Genomic DNA, 21,543 nt, shown 5'->3' on the forward strand with positions numbered 1-21,543 from the left:
GTCAAGTCAGTTATGCACCAACTCTTCTCAGAAACTTGTGTTATGTACCACATTTGTATTTTTTCTGTGCAATAAAAACATTTGTTATCTTTATCTTTACCGCAATGCTTTTCTCAATTGTTATTGTTTGTATGCAGTGTACGTGTCATTTGTCTAATTAACTTGCACGTTGCGTCGTTAACTTTGCACACAATGCACATTTACCCGACTACGTTATGGTTTTAGCGTTCTATGTTTGTGACTTATCAATCTTATCATGAAGTTTAAATCGATTCGTGTTTGTGATCCGGATGATGTGGTTTGATGATAGACGAAACATGGCCATAGAAACTAACAGCCCCTGAGTTACAAGACAGTTGATTATTTATCTTATAAACAATCAAATATAAATATAATACATTACTCAGTAAAGTAATGTTTTTCATTCAGCAATCTGAATTCTACTCGTGAATCTCATGATGTTTAAATCTACCTTTTTCCACACGCCACACACACACACACACACACATTACGACAGATTCGGAAACAAAACTAAATTCTCGACGCGCTTCCTCGTTTTTTTAACTTGGGTTTGGATTATATCAGATAAACAAAATTCTCGGAATATGATGCCATTAGTGGACTTATTAAGCATAAACATTTTCAATTACATAGCTCTTATACTTTAGATTTCATTCATATCTTAAAAAAAACCCGATTTCGTCACTCACTCACTGATGATCATCAACACCTTTAGGGTACTTCCTGAAAGCTGAAATTTGGTATGTAAGATAGTCTTAGTACACAAACAACAGAAAAATTCAAAAACATGAAATTTTTAGCCCCGAAGGGGTGAAAAGAGGGGTGGAATTTTGTATGGGGAATTAATAACCGCTAAACCGATTTAGTTGAAATTTGGTATGTAGATAGTTTTTGTTATTAGGAAGGTTATAAAATAGTTTTCTACCCCAAAATCACCCCATAAGGGGGTGGAAAAGAGCGTTAGGGGGAAAAAGGGGGTTGAAGTTGGTATGGGGAATCAGTATAAAGCAGATTGTGTAAAAGAGGCCTCCAGATACGTATTTCAGGATTTTTTAATAGTAAATTACAAGCTCTACGAGAGATCTGATATAATAACTTTTTGACAGTACGAGCCTTATGGTTTCGTCTTGGCAACATTTTACATGAAAATGTTTTTGGTGGGATAGATTTTTCCTGTCGTTTCGTGTTTTAGAAAAAGTTCAAAATGGCATAAAGGACTTAAGCGCCAGTAGGGTCTATGGCATTTAAGATCATTGTAAGTTCGCTGTGATAATAACTCAATGATGTAATTATTTTGAATTTTAATTTTTTTTATGCTTATTGCGAGGTCTACAGCTCACAGAGCCACTCTAGTAACGCTATTAATGTATTGCAGGTGGCGACCGCATCACAGTGCAGTGCCCGGTGTGTCGACTGCAGTGCCAGCCCGCCAACATGATCGACCAGCGTTTTGTGCTGGAGAAGATGTGCCCGGACACCCCGCCCGCAGGTAACTTCAATTCAACCAATATCGCTGTAAGTGGAAGCGAGGCCGTATCGCGGCGTCTTTAAAATCCTGGCGTTTGGATGTAGTGGTTGATGAATTTATGGAGGAAGTTAGGCACAGACTCGTCGGCGCAGATATATCTGAGTGTTATTCCCGCCATACACTTACTGGTTTCTTCGCCAGACGCGTACACTCGCCATCATATCATAGCAGCCAAGGTGCTCACAATAATCTGGACACGCCTCTATTGTCACGGCCACAGGGCGGACACGCTATACATCAAAAATCACTATGTGTGAACGGCACGTCTGTACACGCGGCATGCGGCATAGTGTGAGTAAGTTGCTTAAAAATAGTTCTGAGAGTACGCCAGAAGTCCGCCAGATTTCTGTCGCGGGGCGAGTTAATTCGAGTTGGGGCGGGGCGGTGCGTGGCCTTTCTGTATGATAATACTATTACTTATTCTGTGGTTACGGCGCTAAATAAATATATATTATTATTTGTCTGTCGTCACGGAGATCTCTCAGTTATTGTAAAGCCCCATACTAATGCATGCTTATTGTGACAGCCGCAGAGCGCGACCAACACTGCAGCAGCTGCGAGGAGCCGGAGCCGGCCACCAGTTACTGTACAGACTGCGCAGAGTTCATTTGTGACAGCTGCGTGCAGGCCCACCAACGGTTGGTACTCGACTATTATAGTCAAGGTTACAATACGTTACGTACCGCCCTAAGTAGGTACTGAAGACAACCCTCATGGCTCTGCCATTAAAAAAAAACTTGCATATTCCAGGGATAAAGAGGCAGATAACTAAATTTCGATTTTCGCGTTTCCCGGTAGGCCCTTTGTAAACAAACCGCCGTGATGCATCAATGTTGTGCAGTAGTTAAGTAACTAACGTAGTCATAAGCCAAACTAACAATTCTATGGATAAAATTTATCTGAAATAAAGAATTAATAATTCAATTCAATTCAATTCAATTCAATTAATTTATTTCAGAATAAAAAATTCCATATACAATTACATTTACATTTAAAATAAAATAAAATAACTAATCCTAAATTAAAACTAAATATGTTAGTAACAATAGGTAATACTATCATAATAATGTCATATTTTATCTGTGAAAACTTGTCAAAAAACAGTTTAAGGCACAGTATGTATAAGTTACTCTATGGTTTATGATAGACGCTAGTGCTGCACACTGGCGGCAGAACATTGCAGTAATAGCCCCTATTGTCGAACCTGCTCACAAAAGTTAACGAGAATCGCTTGAGAAATGCGACCTGCAGAGGAGAAGGTTTGCCGAAGCTGATACGGAGACGATTGTTTGACGGTCAACTTAGTTTGGTATAACTTAGAAAGAAAGCGGGGTAATTTTGAAAATGGCAAGTATATATAAAACCCGAAGCATTTCATACGTTGCAGTAGCGTAAGTGTTACGTCACGCGACTGTAACGCTTATATGTGGTATTTTTTATAAAAAGGGACCTTATTGTCAATGGCGCTTACGCCATCATTAACGATGCTCCGATATGAATACAATGCCGCGCGACGCTGTACGGCGTAAGCGCCATCGACAATAAGGCCCCTTTTCATAGAAAATGCCCCATATACCAATCGAGGCAAGGCATCTTGCTTACTGTTTGTTGCTACAGTAGAAAGTGCTTCTAGTTTAGTATATATTTGTTCCCGTTTTCGAAGTTACCTCAATGCACCTCTAGGTCAAGGTGCAATGTAAAATCAATAACGTTGTTTCCTCATTCAATGAGATTGTGACTTTGAAATTAATCCATTGTTTGAAGTCAACTGTTGCGATAGTTATTACCTTGTACAGTCGCCATCAGATATATCGGAGCGGCCGAAGTGTTCACAATATCTAGGAACACGCACTCTAATGCTTTGACAATAGAGGCGTGTTCAGATATTTATGAGCGCCTTGACCGCTCCGATATATCTGATGGCGACTGTGCCAGTGAGCAACATACTCTAATTTACTTCTGCACCTTACTACGAAATAATGCGAGCAGTTAGCGACATTTGAGCCAGATTTGAAGGCGCCTTAGTAAGAATGAATATTCAGGGTTCTCAAGCACGAATTAATAAACTAGTGGATGTGAAATGACTCCTATTTAGTACGAAAACCAGTGTCGCTAAACTCACACATTCATAGCCACGTTAAAATACGTCACACACTTACAAAATTGCTCTGATTCGTAGCAACTTTCCATACCAAAAAGTTATTACCGGTGGACATTTCTCGAACGAATATCAACTGTAGGCTACATGAGTGACGGTTTAAAATATAATGTCAAAGCTATATGACATACGACTCTTTCATTATCTCATTCATCTCACAAAAGCTCGCTCAAAGTTCACCTAATACAACTACTCAACACCAGATGGCGTTATTTTATATAATTTTAAAATCACTTACTTATTACAGGCGAGAAAAGGGCTAAAAACCAGTATAAGTAAGGTCTAATTACGCATGGTTTGTTACGGATCTCACGGTCACGTTACACTGGTGTTTTCGAGACCTCTACACGCCTGCGAGTAGCTAACCGTTGGAACTTCTTTCCATTCGACGATATAGGGAGGGGACAGTGTAATCGGAGTGTTTTATCGATATTTGTGTGTTCAGTTAGGTATTGATATTTCATTACCGTATGTTTTAACACATTTAGATGATACTTTATTTATGATTATAATATAGGTAGTGATAATCGTGATTGTATGAAAAATAATATGTAGTACAGTACAACAAATATCTAACTAGAAACTTGTTTCTTATTAATTGACCAACTAGGTTGTTAATGTGAACATTAAATATATCTTAAAGTCAAACAGATAAAATCATAGTTCTTTATAGGTCTATTAACTCGGTATTGCTGTTATTTTGTGATCACAAATCTGCAATTACTTACATAGGTAAGTATTCGTCTTTAACAATATATTTACTTGTAGCAGCATTTAAGGCCAATCTAGACGGGACCACCTGATTAAATTGTCAAATTAATTGTATGGTGTGAAAGCATACATGAAACTGGCTCATCGATCCCACTTGATTTGATTGTAAGATTGTGACCTATCAAATCAGGAAGGGGGGCGGCAAAATTCCAATATTTGACGCTAGTTTGCGTGGTATGGAACACTTTTTATTAATTAAGTGAGCCCGAATGTCACTAATAATTACTAAATTAGTAACTAAGTTTTAGGCGTGTGGACGCTAGATGAGATGTATGGCAATTTTATCCCCAGAAATCTTTCTCTAAGATATGCTCCTAGCAAATGGTGCTATATTTTTGCGGAAACTAATTTTCTTGCCCAGTAGCATTGATCCATTTATTTTTAATATCGGCATCTTGTGGTAACCTACAATAATTAATAATAAAGAAATAGAAAATATAAAACGTTTATTCATGGCACATTGCATGCATTGTACGCATAAGTGCATTAAGTACCTAGTCTAATTATATTAACGATGAAAATATGATGGGTGTAAAAAACAAAAACGTATGTAAAGGAATACGAAGGTTTGAAAGGTTGCCATGAAATGACCCCGACTTAACTTAGTGCTTGATGACCAGAGCTGCCATATTTACTAAGACATTGATTATCCCAAATAATAATTAGAAACGTGTCCAAAATAATAATTTATTACCGAACTACCAAACATCAAACTTGAAATATCGTAACTTTAACTTTATCGATATAAATATCGACATTGCGCAGCATCTGAGTAGCGAAGTTATTTGACATTTAGGATAGCGAATATTCCAGATAAACGTAAAGAATAGTGACAAAGGATTGTGAACTCTAAGTTCTAACTGATAAAATATAGATTTACTTAACGAACATTCGTAAATAATGCAAAAGAAACAGATTTTTCGCATTTATCGGATTATATTTAAATAAATAACCACCGGTGATAGGAAATACCTCCACGTGAAAGATTTTTTAAACCGCTGTGATTTCTGCAGCTTAATACTGCACAATACGGCATTTTAAATTTAATTATCAATTTTTGTTAGACGAGCGTACGTACGACGTGAATGTCATTCGAGCATGAAGTTTACACAACAACTGAGCATAGTCTGTGCATAAAGTGAGTCGGTCGCTACTAACTGTCGGATAGACGGGAACGCCCACTTGCCATCTCCAGTTCTCAAGTGTCGCCAAATATGTGGGGCTGTTTTGATGTTGCTCATGTATACATATAGGCGACGATAGCCATTGCCCGTTAGGTTAGCTGGTCTTTTCATAGCCGAGTATTAAAAAAAACCGGCCAAGTGCGAGTCGGGCTTGCGCACCGAGGGTTCCGTACTTTTTAGTATTTGTTGTTATAGCGGCAACAGAAATACACCATCTGTGAAAATTTCAACTGTCTAGCTATCACGGCTCATGAGATACAGCCTGGTGACAGACAGACGGACAGCGGAGTCTTAAATTCGTGAATAATTTCGGCAGGTTAAAAATCACAAAAGACCACACAATCAAGAGCAAGGAGGAGGCGATACAAGAGCAGCAGGCGTCGCAGCCCGGCGCGCACGACATGTTCTGCACGGAACACCCGCAGGTAACGTGTTCTGTTCTGACTGCTTGGTATCACTAGTGTTTCGAGTAGATCTTTCCATTTAGGTGGACGTGGTCAAATGCGCTGCTCGCAAACAGTTAGCGACCCTTTCGCAAATTATGTGGCTTCGTGAACTTCAAGATTAATAAATAAATAAATCATTTATATTAGACCAAGTTGATCCATAGTTTGTTTATTACTCTTAATTAATTTTATATTAAAGGAAAAAACAATAAAATTTACGCTACCGGCGGGTCTTGAACCCAGAGGTTAGGGTACAAGTCCTGAAGGAAGCGTACATTTTTCAATTTTTTCCTTTAATATAAAGTTTGCAGTATCGCTCGCATACATATCTGCTTATTAAAAAAAAATATTAATAACTATTTCAGTGGCACAATACAAAAAAATAGAAACCATTTGTTTGGTTAAACATTAGGAATAGAATAACCACGTTAATGCCTAAACCATAGCGATGACTGGCTGAACAAGTGTACAATAACAATTTGATATTGATTTCAGGAACGGCTAAGCCTGTTCTGCGAGACGTGCGACCGCCTAACGTGCCGCGACTGCCAGCTGCACCACCACCGCGACCACAAGTACCAGTTCAGCACGGAGATGGCCCAGCAGGTATGTCACCAATCCATCATCAGCTCATCTTGGAGAGAAATGTCAAATTTGAAACGTTCCAAAGCCCTCAGAGCCTTCAGCAAAAAGGCGTCCGCGACGCCTTGGCGTCTAGGAACCAACTCCTTAATTTGGTAAGGGTGCGTACCGGGCACTGGCCAGAGTAGGCATATGCATACTATGAGAAAACGTAACACAGGGCGGCGTAGACTCGGCTTATGCCTCCACTACACGTCCGCAGATGCGTCCGCGGACGTCATCTCCGGATGCATCCGCGGACGTGTAGAAGGGGTAATTTGGTCATCTCTGGTAGGTATTTGACGTCCGCAGACGCATCTGCCACCGATCCGTTTGTTGTCGGTTTTTGTGGCACGGATCAAAGGGTTCAAGCGCGAGCGTCCAACGATCAACAGACGTGTGGTCGGTTGGTGGAGATTCGTCTGCGGATGCATTTGCCGACTTCCGCAGATGCATCTGCGGACGTGTAGTGGAGGCTTATTAAGACGCAGAGGAGACGTCCTTGCACATCCTTTTTGTTATTTTTTTGGAATGACTCAATCCCGTAGAACAAAACTAGTAACCGGGGAAACCTGTGCCGGCGCTATCTGTTGACAGTTGCCGACCTCGATTGTGCTGCTGTTAGTATATTTGTTGTTATTTCCAGGCTCGAGCGCACATAGCATCGCTACTGTCCGAGGTGTCGTACAAGCGCGTGCTGCTGGGGTCCGCCATGAAGGTGATCCGAGAGAGACAAGTGCTCATCGCCGACAAGAAGAAGGCGCTAGTGCACGAGATCACGCAGACCGTCGTCAAGTGAGTCCAACCTCATATTGTGCCATTCTCAACCAAAAGGGTACTTATTGTCGGTTGTCAATAAGGCGCTATTTCCATATAGCTTCAATTTGAAATCAACCTTACTGACAAGCGATAATGTGGTACCTTTTGGTTGAAAACGTCACATTTATAGGCTACAGTTACTAAAGTGACCAAGTCGAGTTTGTATTTATGTAATCTACATAAACTGGAAATAAGATTGAGTGGGCTTCTTACTGGGTGGCTTTTATAGATCTTTTTTTTTTACAGACTAACAAATGCTATAAACACGCGCGGCAAGCAGCTGGTACTGCGACTAAACGAAGTGTGCGACGGCAAACAACGCACGCTGAGCGAGAAGAAAGATGCGTTAGAGCAGCTCGCCAATATCACAGACCACTGCGTAGAATTCGTCAGCGCTGCGCTGCAGCAGGTTTGTGGTTCCCGTACACTGACCACCAGCGGGCCTTATGTCTTTGACAATAAGGTTTACGATCAGTTAACACTGTGGACGATGGTTCTGAGGCTGATGAGCCAAGTGTGCGACGAGCGACGGACGCTGAGAAAGATGCGCTCGAACAGCTCTCTACAGAACAGGTTTGTGGCTCTGACCATTAGTGGACCTTATGTCTGTGCGATAAGGTTTACTAATTGGCAATTCATCACCATCCTAGTTTTCATATACCGACTCTAGACATAGTAGGCATAGTAGCTAATATTGTTCTTTGTTTTCAGGGCAGCGATACAGCGGTCCTATACAGCAAGCGCGCTGTATGTGCACACCTACAGCGTATTAAAAGCCGGCGTGCTGACATCCCCAACCCCGAGATCCCTGTTCGCATCGCATTGGCCTTGGACAAGTTACCCGATCTTGTTAAAGGTATGATATTTTATCTTGGAAGCAATTATCTTACGTAGCAAAGATAGATATAACTCCGTAATAGATGGATACAGTCTAAGGAAAAAACGTGCCTCGAAAATCAAGAAAATTTGATTCTCGTTCAGAGGGCGCTACTAGTTTTGGCCTACAGTCGTATAGATGGCGTTGACGGTTTCGTTTGTTATTTAACAATTTTAACGCATATCAGTGAAAGAACATGGGTCAAAATCATAAAAATAATTAATGCAAATAAAAAAAATCATTTATCTATATTTAAATACATTCTATCGTATTCTTATAAATCTTCATTTTTAGTTTTAAAGTGTGTCGACAGATGGCAGTGAATTTACTGGGGTTACAAAATTTACTATGACAGTACTGCTCTAGTGTAAGTTACTCTATGATTTGAGTTAGCATATTCAATGAAAAATCTTTTAACAGAATTCAAAATTTCAAATGTGTACATTTTTTATTAGTTTTTCTCGATTTTCATCGTGATCAAGTCAGGCTCTAATGATAGGATTTCTTTAATTGAAATAAATAAATAAAATAATTTGTTTATTAAAAGAAAAAATTCAACAACAACTAGGCCTGTATCGTGGGGACCGCTTTACAGTCACTACAACTACATACATTTTTGGGGTATTCTCTAAAAGTCTAAAGTCTCTTATCTTACATTCAATGAGAATGGATCAATAGTACATTATTGTCGAGGCTCGGAAGTAGCTACTTGCTGGCTGAGGATTCGTTTTAAACGGACGACCTTGGGAGTCCGTTTAATTGAATCCGAAGCCAGCAAGTAGCCTTCCAGCCGAGTCATATATAATGCTTTTCTCAAAAATGGCGCAATAAATACAAATATAATAGAAATATTTTACAGAAGCGACGTCCTTATGTATATATTTTCACAGAAAAATACTACTTTTTTTTTTGCCGCCGTTTTATTTTTTAATTAAAAATAGAAGTGTATTTTTCTGCTGAAAATACGCCAACCTATTTGAGACACCTAAATAGTCGCGGTACCAACATTATAATAATAAGTACTGATCATCTGTTTGACTGTTTAATGGACCTATGCCTGCATTTGATATGGCCACTTCAACTTTTAAAAAGTTTGGAACTCGACAAATAATGGAATTTGTATGCAACATTGCAGTCCCGAAATCGAGACTGCAATGTTTTTAACTTTTTAATTTTTTGACTGACCATAAACAACGCACTTCGCGACCTACTTTTTAACCGGCAACGTCGACTTTGCCGTCCATTTTTGAGAAAAAGAATTTTCGTACCTAATTGATATTTAATGAATTGTGTTTTTTTTTTTGTAGTCCTGTCTTCTATCGGGGCCATAGTGGTGGACGGCAAGGTGGACGGCGGCGGCGCGGCGGCGCAGGGCCCCTACCACCCCCCGCCTCACCCCCCTCACCCCGCGCAGCAACCACCCCCGCACCCCCCTCACCCCGCGCAACAACAACCCCCGCAGCCCGCCGCCGCCGCCACCGCCGTCAGCGCCGCGCTGCACCACGCCGCCGCCATGCAGCAGGTACTTACATCACGCACTACACTACACTACACCACCCCGCCCCGCCCCGCCCCGCCCCGCCACACAACACACTACACGCTGACAACACGCGCCATACATTTGTTACACCATATACGTGCTTAATTAATTTTTAACAAGCAGAAACGTCTGCGACCGACGCTATTAAGCTTAGAATATATTTAAAAGTGGAAAAATTACTGCCTCGGGTGAGACTTGAACTCACGACATCTGGATCGATACTCCAGCGCGCTGCCGACTGAGCCGCCAAGACCTCATCCGTAGCCAGCGAATCTTTCCAGCATATGGGTATATACATGCTGTCAATTTTCCAAATAGCTAATGATATATGTACAGTCAGCAAAACTAAGCTTTGCCGACTGTACCCTACACTGCCCTTACACACCCTACACTTGGTTTATCCGACCACAAGTATTATATTATGTATAAATTTCCGTCTCTAAGTATATAAATAATCATCAATTCTATTCACACCCTCGCCTCACCGATTATCACATTTTATTATTTATTACAATTTTTTTTTAAACTACTATAAATATTAAATAACGGGCAGCTTAACACTAAAACAAACAATAATACTTATAAATATAATCAAAGAGGATATAATAAGATAGAGCGGTACTGTCATAGTAAATTTTGTAACCACAGTAAATTCACTGCCATCTATCGACATACTTTAAAACTAAAAATGAAGATTTATAAAAATACGTTAAAATATATTTAAATATGCATAAATGATTTTTTTTATTTGCATTAATTATTTTTATATGATTCTGACCCATGTTCTTTCACTGATATGCGTTAAAATTATAAATAACAAATGAAACCGTCAACGCCCTCTACACGAGAGTAGGCCAAAACTAGTGGCGTCATCTGATCGAGAATCAAATTTTCGTGATTTTCGAGGCACGTTTTTTCCTTAGACTGTATCCATCAATTACGGAGTTATATCTATCTTTGATATAATATGTACGTTTTAGTAAAACCTATATCATTAATGTTGAAAAATGCTTTAAAATAAATCAAACAACTGTAATTAAATAAAAACGTTTTTTTTTTCATTTCATTTATTTATTGACGTATTTTTTCATTTCATTACATCTCATTTATTACTGTATTATATAGGTAGTTATTACACCTCAATACCCAACTAATCTAACTGACTTAATTAATACATTTTTTTTTATATTTTCTTCCTATGTTATAGCCTATAGGTATATAGTCGCCATCAGATATATCGGAGCGGTTAAGGTGCTCACAAATATCTCAACACTCCTCTATTGTCAAGGCGTTAGAGTGCGTGTTCAGATATTGTGAACACCTCGGCCGCTCCGATATATCTGATGGCGACTGTACATACTCTAACTAGATAAAATTCATACTCGAAATTTACCTATTTTGACAAATAAATATGTTTCATGTCTCAGACATTGGCTCGCTACCAGGTCAGTTTCAGGTGTTTCTGCAGTTCAACCCCCACATGCTGTGGTTCAACCCTGTACTAAACGGTTGTAGAAACACCCGTCAGTCGTCTCGATGTTAATTACCTGTTAAATGCATGTTTTAACAATTTTCTTGACTAGAAAGTATTCGGTAACGTTTTTACTCAATTAAGAAATGATTGTCTTCCGTTATTAATCAAAGTTTATTATCTAGATCAAAAAAATATTGTTCAGCATGACTATCTTAGTTGTTTAACGATTCTCTTACATATTCAATCTGTCCTTTGCGTTTATTATAACCTTATTTGACCTTTTAACCACCTGATGTCAAGTATTTATATTGCGAATTTAAACTTAGACATTATTCGCTAAAGTAACTATCACTGTCACTGACGATGGCGGTTAAAGGGTAAAGGGGCCCACTGATTATCAGTCCGCCGGACGATATCGGACTGACAGTTGTTCGGAACTGTCAAATTTTTGTGTTATAACTGACAGGCCGATATCGTCCGGCGGACTGATAGTCAGTGGGACCCTTTACAATAGTAGTTTATTTGCATGCTCATGTTAGGATGTTATCTTATATACTTAGTAACCACCTTGTTCATAATACTTTACGATATGATTTCATTAGACTTTAGGTTTGTAACAATATTGATTAATTAATAAAATCGAAATTCCAACAAAAATTACGTATACCACTTGAAAGGTTAATATATCGAAGTTTTTGTCTCTCTTTCGTTCGAAAATAAAAGAGAGGCAAATACATATACGAGAGTGAGTTAGTGGTAATCCCTTTACATAGTGACATTTCCACAGCAGTCGTACGCGAACTCGGGCATGGGCGGCGTGGGGACGGTGGGCGGGTACATGTCCGCGCTGGCGTCGCTGCGCACGCGGCCGCACGCTGCGCACGCGCACCAGCACCAGCACCAGCACCAGCACCAGCTGCAGCACACGCCGCTGCGGCACGCGCACGTCACCTCCACCACGCACCCGCACCATCTACACGGTAAATATAGTAACATCAACAAAAAAAAAAAAAACAATTTATAAAAGCCCCGAGGAACCGTGTGGATGTGACGGGGCTCAAGAATTACGACATGATATTGTTTGATACACAGGTATGAGCGAGCTGAATTTGCGTGGACTGTTAAATCAAGGGTCGGGGCGGGGCGCGGCGCGCTCGCCCTTACAGCCGCATCCCGCCATGCACCATTATCAGCAGAGTGAGTCGTAACTACCCACTTTTTATTAATCATATATTTCAGAGATTTTCTAGCCTAACCTATATAATAGTATTTTATACAATTGTGATATAATAGAGAGCTCTTCAGTCGAGTATCGTGTTTAGGCAACGAAGCCTGCTGAGTTGCCTAAGTAAGGTACGAAATTGAAAAACTTGATTATAAATAAATAAATATTATGGGGACATTCTTACTAAAATTTACTAAGTTCCACGGTAAGCCCAAGGAGGCTTGTGTCATGGATACTCAGACAACGATATATATAATTAAATACATAGAAAACACACATGACTCAGGAACCAATATCTGTGCTCATCACACAAATAAATGCCCTTACCGGGATTCGAACCCGGGACTGGATTATATCACTATTGTTTACAATACTTTTTCTACGAGTCATCTAAATAATATATTTTTTAAATATAAAACAAATAATAAATACAAAAATAGTCGCCCGTTTATGTCTTTTGTATGGGAGCGCGGCGGCACGTGATTTGTCAAATTATTTTATAGTTGACTACAGCGTATCGAAATGAATATTATAGTTGAGTTGGGAGTCCATACATGAAAAGTACGCAATTATAGGGTAATTCCGGGGTAGTCGGCCTAAGTTTTTTAGAACGCGATAAAAAAAAGTTTACATGTAATTAAAGTAATCTTTATTTCTTTATCAACTTTGATCAATTGACTTTTGAAAATCAAGACCCCGTTTAGGCCACCTAATACCAGTAATACTCAATGCAATCATGAAGGGGAAGAGGTTCGTGATATTTTTTCCGACACCTGCAATAGTTATTTTTTTAAATGAACTTCATTTTCCTTTTTTATTCGTTATCAATTATCATGCATCGTCACTGATATCTGGTAACCTTTGGAATACCTAATCCGTGACCGTGATAGATACATCTTCATCACTGTGTGTCTTCACAGTTCACGGCCATATGGCCACAATACCCCAATTTGAACTGGCCATTTCTCCCTTTCGTTCGGGAGAGAAAACCACGCCTAAAATCAAAATAAGTTGAGACTCGAGCAGAAATACAGCCACCATATAAAATATGAACCCTCTAAAAAATCTTTTCACTAGTCAAAACAATCAACAAGGATTTTACGTACTTTTTCAATTTTTTTCCCCAAAATTTTGACCACATCCTTGCTCCCAAGCATGACGTGAAGCGTACTAAACACGAACTAGCGACATCTATCCATCATAACCATAAAATATGTCGATGGACAATCTCGCCCATGGCCATCTACCCCGGAATTACCCTAGTTTGGTATACGAAATTTAACTCTCGAAGCACGTACTACATTCTGCCGCTTCTGTATAACATATCGATAATAAACTTGTATACTCGTTTGTTATGTAGTGATGGGCGCTTATGCGAACAGCGCGTACGCGGCGGCAGCCGCGGCGGGCGGCGGCGGGGGTGGGGGCGCGGGCGCGGGCGGGGGCGGGGGCGGGCGACGCTCGGGCGGGCCGCGCACCCCGTCCCCCGCGCCCCCGCCGCCCCACACCCCGCCCCACGTCCCCGCCGCGCCCGCACCGGCCAAGTGGCACATCCCGCAGCAGGGGCTCGTCAACGGTTCGTATTGTATCTGGAAACCTAGAAATATTAAAAATAATAAATAATATTTTAATAATATTTAATTCTATGGATGTAATTACTCCGAAATAAGCTTTTTTTTTTAAGTACGGAACCCTCGGTGAGCGAGGCCGACTCGCACTCGTCCGGTTTTTAAGGGACCGATCCTCCTTTCGTATCGATTTTGTGCTACAGTGAATAAAAGCAAGTGGAAATAAAAGGGGCAATCTACCTGCCACTTAGTATTGATGAGTCTTATGATTGTAAATGATATTATATGTATATGTGTTATACTCGTACAGGTGGGTTCGACATGTCGTCCCTGTCGCACGGCGCGGGCGCGGTGTCGCCGGCGGGTGCGGGTGCGGGGGCGGGCGCGGGGGCGGGGGCGGGGGCGGACTTCAAGATCACGCTGGGCCGCGCGCGCGCCGCCCCCCCGCCCCCGCCCGCCGTCACCTCCACCAACCCCAAGACCCCGAGCCCGAGTCTGAACGTAAGTCATCGTATTGCTGAGAAAACACTGTGTTAGCTCAAAAAGTACATGTTTGTGTGGAAGAGCAAAGCCACAGAAAGTGATAATTTTCGAACCCGAGCGGAAAAGTAAATGCATATACGCTTCTTACGCGGTGCCTCGAGAAAACGTATAAATATTATTGTCCTTTCCTCACGTAATGCATCGTGAAACGTTTTTATGTACCATAGTCTCAACTCGGCACGTGTAATAAAATGCCACTTGTAAAAAATCGGTGACTAGTTTCAGCAGAGAGACGGTATCATTCAGAGAAACGTAGATTATTTGTGTCGTCTCCAAGCAAAGGTTCCACTTTGTCACTTAAATATTTGCCATAAGGTTATTCGTATAAAGATACGAGCGATTCCTCGTCCCTAATATGGTAAGCGACAAAGTGTAACCTTTGACTAGACTTCGAAACATTTTTTACATTTTTGATACACTATTTGATTAACAATGTTTGTATTGTATATTGTATTGAATGATGTTGAATGTGTACATGCACAGGGCGGCGCCGGCGTGGAGCTAGATAAAGTGTGCGCCGAGTCGGTGCAAGACCTGATGGCCACTATCGCCAAGTTGGATTCCAACGGCGTGCAGGTGCTGCCCGAGCAGCCCCGCGCCGAGCCCGCCGTGCACTCCTCCACCGACACCGCCGGTCAGTGCCTGCATCACATACTACTCATATTATATCACATCGTATAGTCGTATACATTATCCCAGTTTCATGACATGACAGCTAGAAAATTGCAATTTTAGAAGGTCTGGCTCTAATTAGGATTAAAGGTACTGAGTGTCATACCTGGCGCGCTTTCGTGCAGAAGGCTACTAATCCCTGATTCTTACGGCCCAAATCGGAGCGCGGCCTCAGCCTTCCTAGGGCCTCGAATGTGCCTAATACTCAGTGATGCGTCTGAAAGCAACCGAGGAGTGTTCTGTGTTCTGTACCCCACTGTTATCTTGCAGGCGGCACGGTGGCGCCGCCCTCGGCGACGCCCGCAGCGGCCCCCGGCGGGGACCCCAACGAGGACTGGTGCGCCGTCTGCATGGACGGCGGCGAGCTCATGTGCTGCGACAAGTGTCCCAAGGTGTTCCACCAGTACTGCCACATACCCACCATCGAGAAGCTGCCCGAGTGAGTGCCCGACGTTATACTAATAGGGACCCCGACGAGGACTGGTGCGCCGTCTGCATGGACGGCGGCGAGCTCATGTGCTGCGACAAGTGTCCCAAGGTGTTCCACCAGTACTGCCACATACCCACCATCGAGAAGCTGCCCGAGTGAGTGCCCGACGTTATACTAATAGGGACCCCGACGAGGACTGGTGCGCCGTCTGCATGGACGGCGGCGAGCTCATGTGCTGCGACAAGTGTCCCAAGGTGTTCCACCAGTACTGCCACATACCCACCATCGAGAAGCTGCCCGAGTGAGTGCCCGACGTTATACTAATAGGGACCCCGACGAGGACTGGTGCGCCGTCTGCATGGACGGCGGCGAGCTCATGTGCTGCGACAAGTGTCCCAAGGTGTTCCACCAGTACTGCCACATACCCACCATCGAGAAGCTGCCCGAGTGAGTGCCCGACGTTATACTAATAGGGACCCCGACGAGGACTGGTGCGCCGTCTGCATGGACGGCGGCGAGCTCATGTGCTGCGACAAGTGTCCCAAGGTGTTCCACCAGTACTGCCACATACCCACCATCGAGAAGCTGCCCGAGTGAGTGCCCGACGTTATACTAATAGGGACCCCGACGAGGACTGGTGCGCCGTCTGCATGGACGGCGGCGAGCTCATGTGCTGCGACAAGTGTCCCAAGGTGTTCCACCAGTACTGCCACATACCCACCATCGAGAAGCTGCCCGAGTGAGTGCCCGACGTTATACTAATAGGGACCCCGACGAGGACTGGTGCGCCGTCTGCATGGACGGCGGCGAGCTCATGTGCTGCGACAAGTGTCCCAAGGTGTTCCACCAGTACTGCCACATACCCACCATCGAGAAGCTGCCCGAGTGAGTGCCCGACGTTATACTAATAGGGACCCCGACGAGGACTGGTGCGCCGTCTGCATGGACGGCGGCGAGCTCATGTGCTGCGACAAGTGTCCCAAGGTGTTCCACCAGTACTGCCACATACCCACCATCGAGAAGCTGCCCGAGTGAGTGCCCGACGTTATACTAATAGGGACCCCGACGAGGACTGGTGCGCCGTCTGCATGGACGGCGGCGAGCTCATGTGCTGCGACAAGTGTCCCAAGGTGTTCCACCAGTACTGCCACATACCCACCATCGAGAAGCTGCCCGAGTGAGTGCCCGACGTTATACTAATAGGGACCCCGACGAGGACTGGTGCGCCGTCTGCATGGACGGCGGCGAGCTCATGTGCTGCGACAAGTGTCCCAAGGTGTTCCACCAGTACTGCCACATACCCACCATCGAGAAGCTGCCCGAGTGAGTGCCCGACGTTATACTAATAGGGACCCCGACGAGGACTGGTGCGCCGTCTGCATGGACGGCGGCGAGCTCATGTGCTGCGACAAGTGTCCCAAGGTGTTCCACCAGTACTGCCACATACCCACCATCGAGAAGCTGCCCGAGTGAGTGCCCGACGTTATACTAATAGGGACCCCGACGAGGACTGGTGCGCCGTCTGCATGGACGGCGGCGAGCTCATGTGCTGCGACAAGTGTCCCAAGGTGTTCCACCAGTACTGCCACATACCCACCATCGAGAAGCTGCCCGAGTGAGTGCCCGACGTTATACTAATAGGGACCCCGACGAGGACTGGTGCGCCGTCTGCATGGACGGCGGCGAGCTCATGTGCTGCGACAAGTGTCCCAAGGTGTTCCACCAGTACTGCCACATACCCACCATCGAGAAGCTGCCCGAGTGAGTGCCCGACGTTATACTAATAGGGACCCCGACGAGGACTGGTGCGCCGTCTGCATGGACGGCGGCGAGCTCATGTGCTGCGACAAGTGTCCCAAGGTGTTCCACCAGTACTGCCACATACCCACCATCGAGAAGCTGCCCGAGTGAGTGCCCGACGTTATACTAATAGGGACCCCGACGAGGACTGGTGCGCCGTCTGCATGGACGGCGGCGAGCTCATGTGCTGCGACAAGTGTCCCAAGGTGTTCCACCAGTACTGCCACATACCCACCATCGAGAAGCTGCCCGAGTGAGTGCCCGACGTTATACTAATAGGGACCCCGACGAGGACTGGTGCGCCGTCTGCATGGACGGCGGCGAGCTCATGTGCTGCGACAAGTGTCCCAAGGTGTTCCACCAGTACTGCCACATACCCACCATCGAGAAGCTGCCCGAGTGAGTGCCCGACGTTATACTAATAGGGACCCCGACGAGGACTGGTGCGCCGTCTGCATGGACGGCGGCGAGCTCATGTGCTGCGACAAGTGTCCCAAGGTGTTCCACCAGTACTGCCACATACCCACCATCGAGAAGCTGCCCGAGTGAGTGCCCGACGTTATACTAATAGGGACCCCGACGAGGACTGGTGCGCCGTCTGCATGGACGGCGGCGAGCTCATGTGCTGCGACAAGTGTCCCAAGGTGTTCCACCAGTACTGCCACATACCCACCATCGAGAAGCTGCCCGAGTGAGTGCCCGACGTTATACTAATAGGGACCCCGACGAGGACTGGTGCGCCGTCTGCATGGACGGCGGCGAGCTCATGTGCTGCGACAAGTGTCCCAAGGTGTTCCACCAGTACTGCCACATACCCACCATCGAGAAGCTGCCCGAGTGAGTGCCCGACGTTATACTAATAGGGACCCCGACGAGGACTGGTGCGCCGTCTGCATGGACGGCGGCGAGCTCATGTGCTGCGACAAGTGTCCCAAGGTGTTCCACCAGTACTGCCACATACCCACCATCGAGAAGCTGCCCGAGTGAGTGCCCGACGTTATACTAATAGGGACCCCGACGAGGACTGGTGCGCCGTCTGCATGGACGGCGGCGAGCTCATGTGCTGCGACAAGTGTCCCAAGGTGTTCCACCAGTACTGCCACATACCCACCATCGAGAAGCTGCCCGAGTGAGTGCCCGACGTTATACTAATAGGGACCCCGACGAGGACTGGTGCGCCGTCTGCATGGACGGCGGCGAGCTCATGTGCTGCGACAAGTGTCCCAAGGTGTTCCACCAGTACTGCCACATACCCACCATCGAGAAGCTGCCCGAGTGAGTGCCCGACGTTATACTAATAGGGACCCCGACGAGGACTGGTGCGCCGTCTGCATGGACGGCGGCGAGCTCATGTGCTGCGACAAGTGTCCCAAGGTGTTCCACCAGTACTGCCACATACCCACCATCGAGAAGCTGCCCGAGTGAGTGCCCGACGTTATACTAATAGGGACCCCGACGAGGACTGGTGCGCCGTCTGCATGGACGGCGGCGAGCTCATGTGCTGCGACAAGTGTCCCAAGGTGTTCCACCAGTACTGCCACATACCCACCATCGAGAAGCTGCCCGAGTGAGTGCCCGACGTTATACTAATAGGGACCCCGACGAGGACTGGTGCGCCGTCTGCATGGACGGCGGCGAGCTCATGTGCTGCGACAAGTGTCCCAAGGTGTTCCACCAGTACTGCCACATACCCACCATCGAGAAGCTGCCCGAGTGAGTGCCCGACGTTATACTAATAGGGACCCCGACGAGGACTGGTGCGCCGTCTGCATGGACGGCGGCGAGCTCATGTGCTGCGACAAGTGTCCCAAGGTGTTCCACCAGTACTGCCACATACCCACCATCGAGAAGCTGCCCGAGTGAGTGCCCGACGTTATACTAATAGGGACCCCGACGAGGACTGGTGCGCCGTCTGCATGGACGGCGGCGAGCTCATGTGCTGCGACAAGTGTCCCAAGGTGTTCCACCAGTACTGCCACATACCCACCATCGAGAAGCTGCCCGAGTGAGTGCCCGACGTTATACTAATAGGGATCCACCGTTCAACATAGGCCTATCCCATCAAAAGCCATAAGTTGTGGTCCTACACTGTCCGCATTCATCTGGAAGGCCAGTGAACCTTATGACGCTGTCTGTCCACCTCGTCCAAGGTCTTCACTTTAGAATTTTTATGCTCCAACAGTGATGATTTCTTCGGACTATGTGACTCTCCTATTGTCGCTTCGGCAAGTTCAGTTGAGCACAGCTTACTCCCTGGCATGTTGAGTGACTGATTCAATGTGGTCAACAGTTTAACGGACTAATTTTCAATCTAATCTCAGATCAGCTTTCATTTATTTTTTAATTTGCAACACCATGACGGCCCCGGGGGGCAGCCTTGGCTTATTAAAGGCGATTTTGTATTTAAAATATTGTACTGGGCAATCTATATAGGATGTATTCCATTACTTACTAAATGAGACGCGTATTCAACGGGGCTACCAGGTGATCTTAAAAATAGTTAAAATAACTAATTAATTATCTACAGTTGTAAAAAGTATACAAATTGACGTCCCTTATACTTTTGGTGTTTACAGTGATAACAGAGATGTGACGTATTGGTGTAATACACGGTTTGTTTGTCGACAGCGAGACGGAGACGTGGCAGTGCCTGCTGTGCGTGAACTTCGCGGAAGTGGGCGAGGAGGGGGGGGGCGCGGCCGGCGACGCCATCTCCCCGCGGGAACAGAAGCTCATGGAGCGCGTCACGCTCGAGCTGTACTGCCAGTACGAGCCCAGCCTGCCCTTCCGCGAGCCCGTGTCCCAGCTCAACCACGACTACCACAGCAAGGTATAAACCATATCTCCCCCCCCCCCCCCCCTCCCTTAGTAGTTAGTATTGACTTGTTGTATTCGTAATGCGTGTCGTTTGTTGTCAGATCTCTCGGCCGATGTGCCTGGACATGATCCGCATGAAGCTGCAGCCGGGCTCGCCGACGCGCTACGCGCACGTGGCGCACTTCGTGGCCGACGTGCGGCTCATGTTCCGCAACGCCCGTCTCTACAATCCGGTAATTATTTCTCATTATTTGTATTTAATTATGACTATCGGTAATATTTATTTTATGAGTTTTAGTAATAAAATAAAAAGATGGAATTATATTGTATTGAAACGATTTAATTAAAGTCGGCAGGGAGGGCGCGTAATCATCGCGAGATAGGGGGGGAGTCGGGTTTAGACTAGGCTTATTTATATTTTCGATAACTCTGTGGTATATTATTATGTGACCGTTTGTGTGTACAGCCGGAATCGACAATCCACTCGGACGCCGTCCGGCTGGAGCAGTTCTTCGACTTGTCGCTGGAGAAGTGGCTCCCCGCGTACGCGAGCTGGAGCGGCGAGGGCGAGCCGCCGCCCGCCAAGCGCATGCGCGCCGACTGAGCGTGAGCGGCGGCGCGGGGGGTGAGCGAGCGCTGACGGCGGGGGCGGGGCGCGGGCGGGGGGACGCCGCGCCGGCGCCATTCCACACAATAATCATCGTAAACATTAACTCTACTTGGAACTAAAACATTGATTTACCGCTTCGCGCGTAAATAGAAAATTTTTGGGCCCGCTCGCCCGTTTTATTATCTAGTAGAGCGTAGGTAGGTGTACGTCGCGGGAGTTAATTGTAACAGACGGCACGGAAGCGTTGAAGGGTGTATACTAATTTATTAATTCCGATTGTTTAGACGTCGACACGAATAATTAATTAACTTACGATTGACAAAATTGAATAAAATCTAATATATATATGATTCTTATAAAATAATGAATAAATATCAAATTTATAAAAATCAATTGTAAATTTTATGGATACGTTCGACGGTACCGACCGTGAATTGTG

At 45.0% G+C, this 21,543-nt stretch overlaps 1 protein-coding gene across 1 annotated transcript in view; it reads left to right on the forward strand.

Moving 5' to 3' along the window:
* LOC134747330 (E3 ubiquitin-protein ligase TRIM33) overlaps nucleotides 1-21,116 on the forward strand; it is a 25,420-nt gene extending 4,304 nt beyond the window's left edge. Inside the window, exons 3-19 of the mRNA XM_063681968.1 lie at nucleotides 1,397-1,510; nucleotides 2,076-2,187; nucleotides 5,979-6,087; nucleotides 6,604-6,714; nucleotides 7,376-7,524; nucleotides 7,795-7,957; nucleotides 8,260-8,404; nucleotides 9,733-9,947; nucleotides 12,227-12,419; nucleotides 12,532-12,636; nucleotides 14,025-14,240; nucleotides 14,543-14,733; nucleotides 15,259-15,409; nucleotides 15,718-15,886; nucleotides 20,306-20,507; nucleotides 20,596-20,727; nucleotides 20,961-21,116. Coding sequence (XP_063538038.1) covers nucleotides 1,397-1,510; nucleotides 2,076-2,187; nucleotides 5,979-6,087; nucleotides 6,604-6,714; nucleotides 7,376-7,524; nucleotides 7,795-7,957; nucleotides 8,260-8,404; nucleotides 9,733-9,947; nucleotides 12,227-12,419; nucleotides 12,532-12,636; nucleotides 14,025-14,240; nucleotides 14,543-14,733; nucleotides 15,259-15,409; nucleotides 15,718-15,886; nucleotides 20,306-20,507; nucleotides 20,596-20,727; nucleotides 20,961-21,098 — 2,615 coding nt within the window. The 3' untranslated portion in view covers nucleotides 21,099-21,116. The remainder of the gene's footprint in view (nucleotides 1-1,396; nucleotides 1,511-2,075; nucleotides 2,188-5,978; nucleotides 6,088-6,603; nucleotides 6,715-7,375; nucleotides 7,525-7,794; nucleotides 7,958-8,259; nucleotides 8,405-9,732; nucleotides 9,948-12,226; nucleotides 12,420-12,531; nucleotides 12,637-14,024; nucleotides 14,241-14,542; nucleotides 14,734-15,258; nucleotides 15,410-15,717; nucleotides 15,887-20,305; nucleotides 20,508-20,595; nucleotides 20,728-20,960) is intronic.
* Nucleotides 21,117-21,543: the final 427 nt, after the last annotated feature.

This window comes from Cydia strobilella, chromosome 14 (assembly GCF_947568885.1).
Source record: "Cydia strobilella chromosome 14, ilCydStro3.1, whole genome shotgun sequence".
In the NCBI taxonomy this organism is placed as follows: Eukaryota; Metazoa; Arthropoda; class Insecta; order Lepidoptera; family Tortricidae; genus Cydia; species Cydia strobilella.